Source organism: Sander lucioperca, chromosome 17 (assembly GCF_008315115.2).
Source record: "Sander lucioperca isolate FBNREF2018 chromosome 17, SLUC_FBN_1.2, whole genome shotgun sequence".
Classification (NCBI taxonomy): domain Eukaryota; kingdom Metazoa; phylum Chordata; class Actinopteri; order Perciformes; family Percidae; genus Sander; species Sander lucioperca.
This window is the reverse complement of record NC_050189.1, coordinates 20,777,830-20,795,329: the sequence shown is the minus strand read 5'-3', so window position 1 is coordinate 20,795,329 and position 17,500 is coordinate 20,777,830. Positions and strand designations below refer to the sequence as shown.

Genomic DNA, 17,500 nt, shown 5'->3' with positions numbered 1-17,500 from the left:
AACCTGCATGAAGAAAAGTGTGTTTGCCTATTAGACTTTCTTTTGTCTTCAGATTGTACCCCGGGGGGTTACCACTAGTTGATGCTGTGATTTTTGGCAAGATGTTAACAATCACCAATATGTTGTAAACACTGCGGTGACCTCCGTGTGTAATGCTGCATGATGGCCCTGCTGGCCTTCAGGAGGACTACACTAACGGAAGAATCAGGAGAGAAAGAGTCTTCAGGGACCATGATGATGACTGGATAATATGACGATTTAGATTCCCTAAAGCTGAGCTCTTGGATCTCTGTACTGAACTGGGTCCAGTAGAGAGGGCAACGCACCGGAACCGTGCCATCCCGGTCCAAATAGGCTACTGGTCCTCCACTCTGGGGGAAACCAGCTGTTTCCAGAGGGAAATGTCAGACAGCTAAGTGATTTATATAAATATTATATAAATTCTTTACCTTTATCACCAAGGCTTGTTTGGATATAATATAAAGTTCTGTTAAATCTTATTATATACGTCTGGTATATCGAAGCTGTCCCCGAGTGCCGTAATGCTGTTTTGGATGTATTATTAATACATGTAGTTATAGATCAGGTTTCCCTACACTGGGCAAGAACAGGCCGAAATTTTAATTCAAGTTGCAGCAATTCCTGAACATCTGAGAAGTTTTTTGCTTTTTCTCCACCAGTGGTCACGATTTGGCGTGATGAAAGAACAACTGCCAGGGTCACTAACATACTGATCAGCATTCACGAGGTGCTCTGCATTGACTATTTAGGGTTAAAAATGGGCGTGTACAGGGCGGGATAAGAGGCTGATTCACATACGCACACTTGTGGGTAATCTCTGATTTATAAAGGGAACATTGTTTACAGGTGTAGGTATGCACGGTTTTATAAATCTGACCTTTTTTTGGCGTACGCCATTTTGGGCTTTTGGGCGTACGTACTTTTAGTAAAGATCCTACGCAGAGTTTTATAAATGAGAGCCCTGGGGTTTACCTTTATATAAATACCTCAGAGTAGATCAGAGTAGAGTTACAGTTATTCATGTCTTTTATTCATCATAGTCTGATCCTGTTACTCCCTATATTTCATATTCATCCTTTTTAACAATTCAATATTCCAGAAATAACAAAGTTATCTAAACCATGTATCTCTGTAGCCACTTTAAGCCTTAAATGACCTGATGTATTTAGAGTATAATGTGCATTATGTCTGCTTGTGTTTAGGTTGGGATTGTTCTCTCTGTTGTCTTTGAATGTTGTTTAAATAAAGATTCAAAAAAGTGTCCAAGTTCCCGTGTTAACTTCTGTATTCTGCTGCCGGCTGAATAAATGGAGTCTGGTGGGTTTGGTGATTTGGTTCATTTAGTCACCAAACCCACCAGACTCCATGTAAATAATCAGGACTTTTAGCGTGTATGGAGCCAGCATATTTCCACCAGACTCCATGTAAATAATCACTACTTTTAGCGTGTATAGAGCCAGCATATTTCCACCAGACTCCATGTAAATAATCAGGACTTTTAGCGTGTATAGAGCCAGCATATTTCAACCAGACTCCATGTAAATAATCAGTACTTTTAGCGTGTATAGAGCCAGCATATTTCCACCAGACTCCATGTAAATAATCAGGACTTTTAGCGTGTATAGAGCCAGAATATTTCTACCAGACTCCATGTAAATAATCAGTACTTTTAGCGTGTATAGAGCCAGCATATTTCCACCAGACTCCATGTAAATAATCAGTACTTTTAGCGTGTATAGAGCCAGCATATTTCCACCAGACTCCATGTAAATAATCAGTACTTTTAGCGTGTATAGAGCCAGCATATCTCCACCAGACTCCATGTAAATAATCACTACTTTTAGCGTGTATAGAGCCAGCATATCTCCACCAGACTCCATGTAAATAATCAGTACTTTTAGCGTGTATAGAGCCAGCATATTTCCACCAGACTCCATGTAAATAATCAGGACTTTTAGCGTGTATAGAGCCAGCATATTTCCACCAGACTCCATGTAAATAATCAGTACTTTTAGCATGTATAGAGCCAGCATATCTCCACCAGACTCCATGTAAATAATCAGTACTTTTAGCATGTATAGAGCCAGCATATCTCCACCAGACTCCATGTAAATAATCAGGACTTTTAGCGTGTATAGAGCCAGCATATTTCCACCAGACTCCATGTAAATAATCAGTACTTTTAGCATGTATAGAGCCAGCATATCTCCACCAGACTCCATGTAAATAATCAGTACTTTTAGCATGTATAGAGCCAGCATATCTCCACCAGACTCCATGTAAATAATCAGGACTTTTAGCGTGTATAGAGCCAGCATATTTCCACCAGACTCCATGTAAATAATCAGGACTTTTAGTGTGTATAGAGCCAGCATATTTCCACCAGACTCCATGTAAATAATCAGGACTTTTAGCGTGTATAGAGCCAGCATATTTCCACCAGACTCCATGTAAATAATCAGGACTTTTAGCGTGTATAGAGCCAGCATATCTCCACCAGACTCCATGTAAATAATCAGTACTTTTAGCATGTATAGAGCCAGCATATCTCCACCAGACTCCATGTAAATAATCAGGACTTTTAGCGTGTATAGAGCCAGCATATTTCCACCAGACTCCATGTAAATAATCAGGAATTTTAGTGTGTATAGAGCCAGCATATTTCCACATGTAAATGGGTGAATTAAGGGTTTATTTCAACCAAACCAGAGTGGTGATTGTTGGAACAGTGGAAAGATGAACCAAGACGGCTTTTGATAGTTTGATTTAGTTTCCGTCCACTTTGAATGAAGTGTGTTTTACGATGATAAAAGTAGTGATTATTTACATGGAGTCTGGTGTAGTTTGGTGATGGGGATTTCGGGGCTGTTTCATGTTAAACTAAAAGGATCTTACTCTTTAACTAAAAGGTCTATCTCTGTAGGGATCCATCCAATAATGTTGTCAGACAACAACAGAACTTTTAGTGACTAACTGCTGCTGAACATTAGTCCTGTAGGGTTACATTACAGCTTGGTTCTGGTTTAATACTGGACCAGTTTCACAGATTGTTGTTCCATCAGACCCTCAGACACAGAAACCAAAGTTACCCTTTAAGGACCCGGCCGTCATTCTTATTGTTAGCGTCATTTGAAAGAAATAAGGCACACTCAAGACTAAAAAATGTTTTTACTCCTGCAGGAAGCACAAATGAACGTGGTTGAGCTCTGCCATCTACTGGTGATATTAGGAGCCAGCAGCCTCTGGACTGCCACACGGGTGTGTGTAGTTATCGTGGCTGATTACACTCTGCTCAGACACTTCAGTCACAGCTGCAGTGTGGACACACCAGACAGAAACAGAAGGCATTCGTGCAGTTTAGTGTCCCACGCCCCACTACGCCCACGCCAAGACCTGCTCTACCAAGCAGCTCCACTGGCTGGGGTTGGGCATCTGTCCTCGAGTGGTTAAGGTTAGGAAAGGGTTAGGGTTAGGGTTACGTTACAGGGAATTTAGGACACTAACCTGCACGTATACGGGAACAGAAAGCTGTGAGTAACAATGAGTAAATACAACAACACAAAGGAACAGCAGCAGCTTCAACAACAATACTCAACATTGACTTAGAACGTTAAATCTGTAGTGTCAATATATAAAAGTCTTACACAAAATGCACATTTGTGTCTTTGTCTTGCAGGCAGAGACCGCTGGCAGTGGGACTTCTTCCAGACTACAGAAAGCTGTAGCCAGAGGGTCTGTACCTGAACTTGGAAGTTCCTGGTCAGTGGCCCTTTCAGACCCTTTTTAGGGGCCTTTTGAAAAACAAAATCAATGTTAGTGTTTAAAGTTAGAGTCTGCGACCTTGTCTGTTAGTGACAGAGGGCTAACAATTACAGGGTAATATCCTGGTGTCCTCGGGTCTAATCTCACCCATTTTCAAACAGTTTCTATATCAGAAATTTGGGTTTCTTTCAAACAAATTGTCAAAAGAAATAACGTGGATGGTTCCCTACAACGCTCTTCACAAGTTACATAAATGATCAGTTCACTACTTTCATTGAATTTGGGTGTTTTAGTCCATTTTATAACACTTAAAAAAAATGTTATAAAAGAACGTCAGAAAAGGCGCCGAAAGAATCTACAAAAACATCAGAAAAAGTGACTAAAACGTCAAAATATTTCCAAAAACATCAGGAAAAACGAGTGTCAAAAAAGACGACCAAAACATTCAAAAAAGTTAAAATTTGTACACAGAAAAGCCAAGCTGCACGGTGGACGGGACAACACGAGCTCCTGTAACCCAGCCAAGGGAAGTTTAATTTTTAATTTATGTCTCAAACAAACAGGACGTCCCCCAGGAGACCGGGGGTCATGTCCTGTTAGAAAAGGAAACGGTTATTTTAATTTTAGGGAACAAAGTCACGTCTGATTGGAACCCAAACCTCCATCTTTATATCAAGTTAAAGGAACACGCCGACTTATTGGGACTTTGTCTTCTTCCCCGTATCCCCAGAGTTAGATTAGTCCCGACATACCTTTCTCATCTCACAGCGTGTCCTAACACTGTCTGACGCCCCCACCGCTAGCCTAGCCTAGCTTAGCACGGATCTATATTCTCAGAAGACGAAGCACGGCTATTTCTGCTACTTGGGCGGAGTGATATGCTTGCAGCACCTGAGAAGCCCCGAGCAGAGAGTAGCAGTGCTTGGCCTTCTGAGAATATAGTTCCCAGTATGTTTCATAGACAGTATATAATGGAGCAGCAGGTCCCGTGTCTCTGGACGGAGACCAGTGAAGTCTCTTTCCCGGTGATGGCTGAGCGTTACTGAGCAGCCTCCAACTGAGCTTGAAGACGTAGATGTGACGTGAGCAACCTGTCTGAAAGTTGGAAGTCTTCTGGTAGCTGTGCCAAGAGAAATCTCAATCATTCCCAATCTAGCAGAGACGGAGAGCGTAGGTATATGTAAGGAGATAACATAGACACAGGCTAATTATTGATCACTACAATGATAGTTAACATTAGTAATTAAACTTAAACAGCTAATGGAAGTCCAAACTGCCTGAGAGCTTCTCCTGTACTATACGGTAATTCCTCTACTATGAGACAGTAAGTCTCGTGGTTATGACCCAATCGTTAGCCTATTTTTATAAAAACGTCTGCTACGGAGCCATAACGTGAGCTACAAGGTAATGGAGCCTTTTATACATTGTCGTGTTTCTTTAGAAATAAACAACGGACAAATAGAGTCTTTAAACTCTTCAGATGTAAAGTTATTCTCTGTCAAAGTGACGTCAAAATGAATGGCAGTCAATGGGATGCTAACGGGAGCTGATGGCTTGGTAGCATCAACATGGCGCCATAGGAGCTACGCGGTCCGAGGAGAAGCTGACCCCCTTGGTTAGTTTACGGTTAGAAGATGGCTGTGTGTCATGTGACCTTGTTATTTGTCCACGCTGTGACTCTACAAATCACAACATGTAAATAGGAACATGTTGGTGTTATTTTGTCAGGAGCAGTAGGCTAGATGGAGCCAGTTACTTCCAGGATCTGTGCTAAGCTAGGCTAGATGGAGCCAGTTACTTCCAGGATCTGTGCTAAGCTAGGCTAGATGGAGCCAGTTACCTCCAGGATCTGTGCTAAGCTAGGCTAGATGGAACCAGTTACCTCCAGGATCTGTGCTAAGCTAGGCTAGTGGTGGGGGTGTCAGACAGCGTTAGGACATGCTGTGAGATGAGAAGGGTATGTCTGGACCTATCTAACTCTGGGGGATACGGGGAAGAAGACAAAGTCCCAATACGTCGGCGTGTTCCTTTAACTCAGTAGTTTTGGTGTCTAAACCTAACCAAACTGGGACCGTTTCACAACGTTGACGACATGTTTAAAACCACGACCGTTACCTTCTCTGGTTTAGCTATGAGGACAGTCGGATTAGAGGGGGGGAACCAACCCCCATACCCTCGGAGGGTTTTATATAACCGTCTCTGCTCAGATCCTCCTTTCCAGTCCGAACCCTAACCCTGAACCATTACTCCCCACCAGTCACCAGTACCATCCATCAGAAGTGGACGTGTCCAGAGTGGGGATTGGGCGGCAGGTTCCTGTCCAGCTGCCTGCTGACTGAGTAATGTTGGGCCAAAGACTCGTCAGTCCACTCTGTTCTGGACAGCAGCTGGTCCATGTGAGGCCCCAGAGTCCTGTGTGGGAGTTGGTATGGACTGAGACCGGGCTCCCGCTCCAGTAGGGACTGTCCAGGGGCTCGATGTGGCCCCTCAGAACCATAATGTGGACCCGTCAGTACAGAAGTGTCCCGATGCTCGCCCATTGGATACAGCTGCTTTTTATGGTTCTGAATTTGGTCCTGGTGAGCTATTCTCGAATGGCACAGCTGCTTTTTGTGAATATCAAGATCCATCTGGGTATGGTACTGCTGTTTCTTCTGATTCTGAATGTTGTCCTGATCCTGGAGGTCCATCTGGGTATGGTACTGCTGTTTCTTCTGATTCTGAATGTTGTCCTGGTCCTGGAGGTCCATCTGGGTATGGTACTGCTGTTTCTTCTGATTCTGAATGTTGTCCTGGTCCTGGAGGTCCATCTGGGTATGGTACTGCTGTTTCTTCTGATTCTGAATGTTGTCCTGATCCTGGAGGTCCATCTGGGTATGGTACTGCTGCTTTTTCTGATTCTGAATGTTGTCCTGGTCCTGGAGGTCCATCTGGGTATGGTACTGCTGTTTCTTCTGATTCTGAATGTTGTCCTGGTCCTGGAGGTCCATCTGGGTATGGTACTGCTGTTTCTTGAGATTCTGAATGTTGTCAAGGTCCTGGAGGTCCATCTGGGTATGGTACTGCTGTTTCTTCTGATTCTGAATGTTGTCAAGGTCCTGGAGGTCCATCTGGGTATGGTACTGCTGTTTCTTCTGATTCCGAATGTTGTCAAGGTCCTGGAGGTCCATCTGGGTATGGTACTGCTGTTTCTTCTGATTCCGAATGTTATCCTGGATGTCCATCTGGGTATTCTTCTGGTTGTGGTCCGTGCCTTGTTTGTCTACCTGAGCCTGGTACTGCTTCTTGCGATTTTGGATTGGCTCTTGTTGTTCCTGGTTGTCCTGAAGGTCCATCTGGGCGTGGAACTGCTGCTTCTTTTGGCTCTGGATCTGGTTGTGGACCTGGTTCTTGATGTCCTTCCAGTGTCGCCCTCTGAGGACCGGCTCCAGGTCCAGACAGCGCTGACAGATCTCCTTCCCTGGCACCGACTGGACCAGAACGTGGACTCCCAACTGTCTCCAGACTGCCTCCTTCTCTGCAGACGACCAGGGCCGACGTTGGACCTTCCTCGGAGCAACAGGGACTAAAAGACAGATGGAAAAGTTGATCAATGCAGATAGACTTCCCGAACACATACTCACTTCCCGAACACGTACTCACTTCCTGAACACACGTACACTCTTCCTGCACATATATGGTGTCATGATTTTTTATCAGAAATTGAACAAATGAGCTTTGAATTTCTACTATTGAAATCAGAAGCAGGATCGACGATTCCCTCAGTGTTTTTTCTCTCTCCAACCCCGCCTGCTTGTGCACGTCCAAAAACAGCAACAGACACAGCGTAAGTTACCGGCTGGTAGCATGCAGCTAAAGACACAGGGTAATGTTAGCTTAGCTGTAGCCTGGAGCTACACCTTTCCAGACACCATGGCCATTGCCGGAGATAACGGAGAAACAAAAGAAAATTCTCCTACTTCCTTGAAGTCACCATGTGGCAACATTTTGTCTTCCTGTGCCAACCGTGAGTGAGTTATGAAAACCAACAACGAAGGTAAAGCATCTGTGTTCATGTACACTTTGTTAAACTAATGGTGCATTCATGTGCACCCTGTAAACTCAGAACTCAAATTGTTGTAAATATATAACTTCTGCCATCTTGTGGCTCTTACTGTGGCATTGTCATCGCTGCTGAAAAGTTTGAATCGAAAGTCAAATTGAATTGCGACTCCCCTATTAGTAATGGATTGATGGCGAGCTGATCCAGGAGGACCCACCTGTGATCGGAGTCTGCAGTCTGGACTCTATTTGAATCATGGAGGTCAGCGGTCGGTTACTGCTCTGTACTGGAACTACACACACGTAGAGAGACAGAAAACAACGTCAAACAGCACTCAGTCATTTCATACTCAAGATCAAGATCAACGGTTAGAAGTCCGTGGTCAGGACCAGGACTCACCCTTTGGTCTTGGGTCAGACGGATCTTTACACTTCTCACTTATTGATTGGACCGATCGTTTCTTCAGCTTAGCTTCTTCTACTGAAGCGGCTAGATAGAAATGCAAAGCAGTGGGGGGATTGATCATACAAACGTGTGAATCAGTGATAGTAAATGTATGTATATAACATTTAAGCAGACAACCCACATGGTTGACTCAGGTGTTACCTGTGTGGCGGTCGGGGTCCAGCAGCCCCAGTTTGTCCCAATCCCTCCCCAGCAGGTGGTAGAAGTCGGTGGTCTTGGCTGCAGCCTCCCAGTCTCCGTCCTGCAGGCGCTCTCCGATGGCTATCTCACAAACCGTCTTCAGCGTGGTCTTCACGGCCAGCGGAGGGCGACTCCAGCGGTATACAGAAGCTTTTCTGGCAGCGGCCAGCACCAGGCTGAGGCGGCCTGGAGCCAGAAGGTCCTGAAGGGTCCGAACGCCAGAGTCCAGAGATTTAGCAGCGAGGACGAACCGGCCGAGCTCCCGCAGCTTCTGACTGACGTAGTCGTACCTCCTCTGGCTGCCATCTTGGTTCCCCATCAACTTGTTTCCGTATTTACAGATCAGCCAATCAGATTTGACCTAGACAGAGCGGGGGGGAGTCAGCACAGAGACGGGTAGAGAGACAGACAGGTAGAGAGTGTACAGACCTGGTGTGAGACGTGGTCCTGGTTCATGCGATGCAGGACTTCGCTGCAGCTCTCAGACGCGCCGCTGGAAATGGGAAGGAGGCGGGACGCTGCAGCCTGGACCCTGCTGCGCTTCCTGGGCAGCTCTGCCCTGCCGGGGTCACAGGTCACGTCCTGATCCACCCTGGGGTCAGAGGTCACGGGACGCTTGGTCCCGGTCTGGTGTGCTGTGGTCGTTTCTCCCAAGGGGTCGGAAGGTGCATCCTCTGTGGCCCCGTTGTCTGCTGGATCACAGGCCGACTTACCTGTGGGGTCAGACATTGTGTCTGCTGTGGAGGTGGGGTCTTTGCAGGACTCATTAGCTGTGTCTGCTGTGGAGTTAGGGTCCCTTGAGGGGGCAGTGGTTGTGTCTGCTGTGGAGGTGGGGTCCCTTGAGGGGGCAGTGGTTGTGTCTGCTGTGGAGGTGGGGTCTTTTGAGGGGGTAGTGGTTGTGTCGGTTACGGAGGTGGGGTCCCTTGAGGGGGCAGGGGTCAGCTTCTTGCGGCAGGAAGCCTGATGTTTCCAGAGATCAGCGCGGAGGAAGAAACCGAGGCAGAGCGGGCAGGGAAGGTAGTTCCTCGCATCCATTTCCTCTGAGGGCTGACGCCACGGGACGATCTCTCCACTGCCTTGTCTGATCACCTGGGAGACAGACAGGTGGACAGACAGAGAGACAGGTGGACAGACAGAGAGGCAGAGAACAGACTGAATATTGTGCAGGTAGTTTCCTCTGCAGGTAAAGACAGACTGGGGCTGTACGTACGGGTTAAGGCCCTGACACACCAACCTGATAACCAGTCCCTCCAGAAAAACGTGATTATGCGATCGCATAATTCAATGCATAATCAGCCAAAGTCTGCATATTTATTTCGGGGGCCGCATTTTTTCAAATACGCCGCACTTTCGCTGCATAAATTGCAGATTTCCGTGCAAAATATGCGGGGCTTGCATGATTTCATAATCCCCACATTTTTGTTGCAAAAAAGTCCCACATATATCTTAGCAGAAAGATGAAAAATGTTGCGTTTACTTCACACAAGAGCAGCCATTTTCCCCTGTTGCCATGGGAACGTTATGAAGTGACGTACCGTATTTTCCGGACTATAAGTCGCACTTTTTTTCATACTTTGGCTGGTCCTGCGACTTATATATCAAAATATTTATAATTTCACGTTTTTAAATGTTATTTCATGCTGAAAACATCACCGTCTAAAGCCGCCAGAGGGCGCTCTAGGCTTGTGACGACTATATGCTGCTCCTAAAGACAACTGAGAAAGAAAAGAAACTAAAATATGCAGCCGAAAACGGTAATCGAGCAGCAGAAAGAAAGTTTGGAGTGAGAGAGAAACTTGTGAGGGACTGGCGAGAAGGTGACTCTTACTGCAATGAAGGAAACAAAGAAAGCTAGTCGCTCGCTGAAAGCAAGATGGCCAGAGCTGGAGGAACGAGTCCACAGATGTAGATGCACGTCAACGGTGCAGTTACGTCTCCACGCCCTGGTAGTTGTTCTGTATTCTGTTGTATAGTTGAATAACTGTTAATGTGTTACGTTAACATACCGGACACCTACCGTATTCAGCCCCTTGTTCTGTGTGCTACTGTGTAGTTGAATAACTTGCCTTTCCAGATTAAATGTCTGTTCATGATCTTGGATTTTGTGAAATCAATTTCTAAATAAATGCGACTTATAGTCCAGTGCGACTTATATATGTTTTTTTCCTCTTCATGACGCATTTTTTGACTGATGCGACTTATACTCCGGAGCGACTTATAGTCCGGAAAATACGGTAATTACGTGACGTGAACATCATCGAAAAGCTGCAAACCCCGCGATGAAGCCGTGATGAAACCGCAGTTTTTGCAAGTTCCCGCAATTTCATCGCATAAAATTGCATAAATATCCTTCATATTCCATCACATTTGTTAAGAAAACGTGCCGCATCATCAAGGATTTTAGCCCAAAACTATCACAAAAAAACTCACTCGCATTTTTCAGGAAGGACTGGATAATCACCCGTCTGACAGTCTGGCGAGGTCGGTGACTCGAGTCTGGTCGGTGTGTTCCGTGCCGTCGCTAGTCAGAGGGGCCGTCGGCCTTCATTGGGCCGATTTGACTTACTCAGTCGGAGGGCGGGCAGTCGGACTCAATGACCAATCTGATTGGTGGAGAGCTAACCCGGAAACGGGGATCGGGATGAGTGACTAATGCTTCTCAAAATCTGAGTAAAATCTGTTAAACTGACCTTTGTTGATCTGAAATGAAGACAGATTCAGCAACTGCACGGCCTATTTCTCTCTTCAAATGTTTCAGAAACACGTTTCGGTGAACTATTTTAGTCCAATATGAGGTCGTATTCTGAACGAGCCGCCATGACAGTCTGGCTGGAGAAGCCAGACCCACGTGACACGTTGTCATTTCCGGTTTTCATTTTTTTGTATTATGTCTCGCGCACGTGCAGAACGTACGCTCAAGTCTGCGTCTCTTCGGTGTGTTCTGAGTAGGGCTGAACGATTAATTGCATTTGCGATAATATCGCGATATGTTAAAACGTGATTTCCTAATCGCAAAGGCTGCGATTTGGTCACATGACTCGCGAGAGCAAATCAGTCTGCACTCTGCAGAGAAAGCATCAACTAGCACGCTAACGCTACGCCGTACCTGGAGCTGATTTCTGTCTTCAAACAACTCTGAGTTGTAGTTTAAAACTTTTACAGCCATTTTAATAAAATGAAGGGTTTTATTCTGGTTCGAGTCCATACGTGCAGTTAATGGATACAGACACACAGAACTCAAGGCTCGGTTAGCAACTATTAGCTCTGATTAGCGGTTAGCTCCGTTATAAAGATATGAGTGGAGGAGCTGCCACTGAGAGGGGTAACAACCAGACTCTGATAAATGACGTTTGAGGAGCTTTCACAGCAGCGTGGCCGCGGTGTTTCAACAGTTTTATTAGTCCAGTTAATCCCACGGCAAGAACACCAGCAACTAGCTAACGCAACGATAGCCTCTCTGAACAAGAACACCAGCAACATGCTAACGTAACGATAGCCTCTCTGAACAAGAACACCAGCAACTAGCTAACGTAACGATAGCCTCTCTGAACAAGAACACCAGCAGCTAGCTAACGTAACGATAGCCTCTCTGAACAAGAACACCAGCAACTAGCTAACGTAACGATAGCCTCTCTGAACAAGAACACCAGCAACTAGCTAACGCAACGATAGCTTCTCTGAACAAGAACACCAGCAACTAGCTAACGTAACGATAGCCTCTCTGAACAAGAACACCAGCAACATGCTAACGTAACGATAGCCTCTCTGAACAAGAACACCAGCAACATGCTAACGCAACGATAGCCTCTCTGAACAAGAACACCAGCAACTAGCTAACGTAACGATAGCCTCTCTGAACAAGAACACCAGCAACTAGCTAACGTAACGATAGCCTCTCTGAACAAGAACACCAGCAACATGCTAACGTAACGATAGCCTCTCTGAACAAGAACACCAGCAACATGCTAACGTAACGATAGCCTCTCTGAACAAGAACACCAGCAACTAGCTAACGTAACGATAGCCTCTCTGAACAAGAACACCAGCAACATGCTAACGTAACGATAGCCTCTCTGAACAAGAACACCAGCAACATGCTAACGTAACGATAGCCTCTCTGAACAAGAACACCAGCAACATGCTAACGTAACGATAGCCTCTCTGAACAAGAACACCAGCAACTAGCTAACGTAACGATAGCCTCTCTGAACAAGAACACCAGCAACATGCTAACGTAACGATAGCCTCTCTGAACAAGAACACCAGCAACATGCTAACGTAACGATAGCCTCTCTGAACAAGAACACCAGCAACATGCTAACGTAACGATAGCCTCTCTGAACAAGTGCACACGGCAGCACGCAACTTCACGAGGGGGAGGGGCTGGAGGCAGCTCCTCTCTGGGCACTGTAAAAAAAAAATACACTGGTGTGTGTGTGTGTGTGTGTGTGTATATATACTATATTTTTACTTTTTTAACTGTGTAGTGTGTAATTGTGTGTTGTTCATACTATAAAATGATTTATTGTTTGTCTTTGTTGAATAATACAGAAGACAAAGAGCTTAAAAAAATATTGAATCGAAATCGCAATATTTGGGAAAAAAATCGCAATTAGATTATTTTCAAAAATCGTTCAGCCCTAGTTCTGTGTGTTCTGAGGAACTTCTTGGACCTCGGGGAGACTGATTAGTCCGACGGCTGTCCTGCCGACGGCCGGCCGTCTGGTTGGTGTGTCAAGAAGAAGGTAAACAACGGCAGAACTGGCAGCAGCATTGATGTTGATGCTATCTATCTACTACCCAGAATGGTTAGACCACAATCTCAGGAACGTTATCTGAGAAACGTTATCTCAGGAACGTTATCTTAGGGACGTTATCTGAGAAACGTTATCTTAGGGATGTTATCTGAGAAACGTTATCTCAGGAACGTTATCTTAGGGACGTTATCTCAGGAACGTTATCTTAGGGACGTTATCTGAGAAACGTTATCTCAGGAACGTTATCTTAGGGATGTTATCAGAGAAACGTTATCTTAGGGACGTTATCTGAGAAACGTTATCTGAGAAACGTTATCTTAGGGACGTTATCAGAGAAACGTTATCTGAGAAACGTTATCTGAGAAACGTTATCTGAGAAACGTTATCTTAGGGACGTTATCTGAGAAACGTTATCTTAGGGACGTTATCTGAGAAACGTTATCTTAGGGACGTTATCTGAGAAACGTTATCTTAGGGACGTTATCTGAGAAACGTTATCTCAGGAACGTTATCTGAGAAACGTTATCTTAGGGACGTTATCTGAGAAACGTTATCTGAGAAACGTTATCTGAGAAACGTTATCTTAGGGACGTTATCTGAGAAACGTTATCTGAGAAACGTTATCTGAGAAACGTTATCTCAGGGACGTTATCTGAGAAACGTTATCTGAGAAACGTTATCTGAGAAACGTTATCTTAGGGACGTTATCAGAGAAACGTTATCTCAGGGACGTTATCTGAGAAACGTTATCTCAGGGACGTTATCTGAGAAACGTTATCTTAGGGACGTTATCTGAGAAACGTTATCTTAGGGACGTTATCTGAGAAACGTTATCTTAGGGACGTTATCTGAGAAACGTTATCTTAGGGACGTTATCTGAGAAACGTTATCTGAGAAACGTTATCTGAGAAACGTTATCTCAGGGATGTTATCTGAGAAACGTTATCTCAGGGATGTTATCTGAGAAACGTTATCTTAGGGACGTTATCAGAGAAACGTTATCTTAGGGACGTTATCTGAGAAACGTTATCTGAGAAACGTTATCTGAGAAACGTTATCTCAGGGACGTTATCTGAGAAACGTTATCTGAGAAACGTTATCTCAGGGACGTTATCTGAGAAACGTTATCTTAGGGACGTTATCTGAGAAACGTTATCTTAGGGACGTTCCCGGTACCTCGATGTTGTGCATGTAGTTTCCTCGGCAGCGGAGATGTTCCAGCAGCAGGTGGCGCTGTTTGGAGCCCGTGGGCAGCGCGCTGGCGGCCGCCACTTCCTGTTGGTCGGCGTGTTTCCTCAGCAGGTGGCGAGCGATCTTCACCTGCGGCCGCCGGCAGAACACGCAGTAATGCTTCTTATCCCATCGCCTCTTCTCGCCGCTGCACGTCCGCTTGACCGTCACGCCTTCCTGCTTCTCCTCCTGGCCCCGCCCCTTCGCCTCCTGGCCACGCCCAGGCGCCTTCTGGCCCCTCCCCTTCTCGGTCTGACCCCGCCCCTGCACCTTCTGACCCCGCCCCTTCTTCTTCTGGCCCCGTCTCTTTCCTCTCTGGCCCCGCCCACTTGCTGCGGCGGTGACGCCAGCGGCGCGGCGAAGGGCGCAGCGGGGGCCGGGCTTCGTCGGCTCTTCCTCGGGACACGAGGTTGGGTCCGAGGCTTTTGGCTCGGTCCTGTTCGCCATGGCAACCCTCAGTGTGGTCCCAGCGGTCTCCACGGTAACAAGAGGATCCTGATCAGATATACACACACACACACACACACACACACACACACACAGGTATCAACAAGCTGCACCAGATCACAATTAATAGATCGACAAAATCAGACTGACATCACATACAAAATATCAGTAGTACCACGCCAGACTCCATACGAATACCTGACGATTTAACGTTTATCCACTCATTAGCACATAACCTAACATCGTAGAAACACAACCAAAATGTTTCCTAAATACTTAGTTAGGACTCTTCAATTCGGCATTAACTACAGCTGTCTCCATGGTAACAGAGGCCCCTGAGCAGGTACACACAGGTACACATTTCCGGAGATTACTGTACATGTCAGTTCATTTACACAGTTCAAAAGCAGATTATTTAGAGTGTAAACACGTCAAGAAATAAGTCCTTTAGTAGTATTAATCAGTTATTCAATCACACTGGACCAGATCACAATTAATAGATCCACTCCAGACTCCATGCAAATACATGCCAATTTAAAGTTTCTCCACTTTTCAGCACGTAAACTAACGTCGTAAAAAGACAACCACAATGTTTCATAAATACTTAGTTAGTGCTCTTCAATTCGGCATTAAGACAATTCCCAATTATTATTATTATTATTAAGACTTCTAAGTTGAAGTCCTCCTCGCACCGAACACACCGCCCGTGGATTACAGCGATCAGAGTCAACCTGTGTAATAAGTCCACGTTTTACTGTCATAGTGTCCGGTTCGTAGTTGAACTCAATGCCGAGTTAATTACAATAGAAATGATATAACAACAAAGGCTTCAGTTATGTCGTCTGGTGTAACAGTTAGCAAGGATCACTAAATAGGCTGTTTTTAGAACGGAGTCTGGCGCAGCGTCCTCTCCACCCCGCTCGGCTTTTTCCGTGTTTTAGTGTTTATCTGTGTGATCTGACCGACTGACACGAACCGATCAAACACGAACCGATCAACCACGAGCTAAAGAAAGACATTAATAACGGCACCAACCGGTTACGGAGGTGTGACGGCCGCCAGCAGGCCGTCAGAGGAGGCGTGTCCGATAATGGACGCGTGTTTACCTTCACTGTAGATGCTAACAGCTAGCGGGAGAGATGCTAACTACATACAGAGGAGCTTTGAAGCTACTGTTAGCATCTGAGGAGCTAACGTGTGTCTATCTTACATCCGGGTCTGTTAAACACCTGCTAACAATCACATAGAGACAGAAAGATGGAGTTCAGACATGGAAACAAGCCTCACCTGCTAACGGCTAGCTCCACTAGCCTACTCTTCCTCTTCTTCTTCTTCTTCTTCTTCTTCTTCTTCTTCTTCTTCTTCTTCTTCTTTTTTTTGGGGGGGATTTTACGGCAGCCGGCATCCAAAAAGTAGCATTGCTGCCACCTCTGGAGCTAGCGCCGTCCTGCAGTATATCCTGTTACACAGCCCAGTGACTATTACAATATAAACTAAAACAACGATTCCCCTCCCACTTGACCTACTTCTAAAATACTTCCCAGAGATTCTTCCTCCAAACCAACTTCTCCCGGGTCTCTGAGTAGATCTAGTCTTTGTCGGTCATCATTTCTACAAGAAATCCAAACATGATGCCATGAACGCCAGCCACTCTGGTGTTTCCCTAAAATAAAGACAGTGCTGTTCAGATCAATCCTCATTCTAGAAATGATCACCTCCTCCTCACGCCTCCCTCCCCTCGTTAACGAACATTAACTGAGTCTGTTACCCTCCTAGAGATTGAGAATAGATGCGTCCCTTTGTTTTCTGGCTCCCAGAGCTGTTGCCATTTTAAAATGGTTCCCTGCCACACCCTCCCCTCGGCCTTAGACAGATTCATGTTGACATCTATCATTTCCTTTTGAGCAGCTTCCTTGGCCAACTTATCAGCCTTTTCATTTGATGCAATACCTACATGTGTGGTGGGCATGTTCCCTGATGTTACTAATTATAAATAATACACCCCCCCGTCCCCCCGTCCCCCCCGTCACGCCACGATGCCCTCATTGATTCTGAAAACCTAATGTTGTCAGGTATGGACGTCAGACAGACGTCAGCAGTCTCACCTGGATAGATTTAGCTGCCTGAGGGCTTCCTACAGATATGAGAACAGGTAATAATGAGAACAGGTAATAACAGACAGACAGGCAGGCAGGCAGACAGACAGGTACAGACAGGTACAGGCAGGTAGGTCATGAGACACATTCTCTTGACTTTAACCTGCATATACTCAGAGACGTGCAGTCAGGGAAGGCCAGCTAGGCACTGCCCACCCTGACAAAATACAAACATAAAATACTTTTATTTAATAAACTTGCATTTTACTGTTTATTTGTATTTATATATGAAATATGTGCGTTATTCCAATTGTTTAGACGTAACTATGAGAAATGTAGCAGTTGAAAAGCTTGGTAGGATGAGCAGAGCTTTGACAGTGACTGAGGAGCAGAAGCCATGTTGTGCTCTTTGATCCTGTATCCTTCAACATGTACGACTAAAAACACGTAAATATATTAGTAATCATCTCCGTTACGTTCCAGACATGGACCAGTTAAAA

At 45.4% G+C, this 17,500-nt stretch overlaps 2 protein-coding genes and 1 long non-coding RNA gene across 4 annotated transcripts in view; 2 read left to right on the top strand and 1 right to left on the bottom strand.

The window, feature by feature from the left end:
• Positions 1-17,500, top strand: part of LOC116034141 (hemicentin-1-like) — a 1,482,957-nt gene that overhangs the window by 388,097 nt on the left and 1,077,360 nt on the right. The window lies entirely within an intron of this gene.
• Positions 1-17,500, top strand: part of LOC118493577 — a 151,623-nt gene that overhangs the window by 120,359 nt on the left and 13,764 nt on the right. The gene's annotated exons all lie outside the window — the stretch shown is intronic.
• Positions 6,046-17,500, bottom strand: part of LOC116038055 — a 12,665-nt gene continuing 1,210 nt past the window's right edge. Inside the window, exons 1-11 of one of the 2 annotated variants that reach the window (XM_035993840.1) lie at positions 16,011-16,175; positions 14,728-14,952; positions 14,404-14,664; positions 9,380-9,559; positions 9,267-9,325; positions 8,900-9,224; positions 8,432-8,831; positions 8,225-8,314; positions 8,043-8,117; positions 7,002-7,348; positions 6,046-6,887 (exon numbers count right to left, since the gene is read on the bottom strand). In XM_035993840.1, coding sequence (XP_035849733.1) covers positions 6,057-6,887; positions 7,002-7,348; positions 8,043-8,117; positions 8,225-8,314; positions 8,432-8,831; positions 8,900-9,224; positions 9,267-9,325; positions 9,380-9,559; positions 14,404-14,664; positions 14,728-14,904 — 2,745 coding nt within the window. In that variant the 5' untranslated portion in view covers positions 14,905-14,952; positions 16,011-16,175 and the 3' untranslated portion in view covers positions 6,046-6,056. Of the gene's footprint in view, positions 6,888-7,001; positions 7,349-8,042; positions 8,118-8,224; positions 8,315-8,431; positions 8,832-8,899; positions 9,225-9,266; positions 9,326-9,379; positions 9,560-14,403; positions 14,665-14,727; positions 14,953-16,010; positions 16,176-17,500 lie in introns of those variants that run through there. The other variant, XM_035993842.1, reaches the window with a different exon arrangement.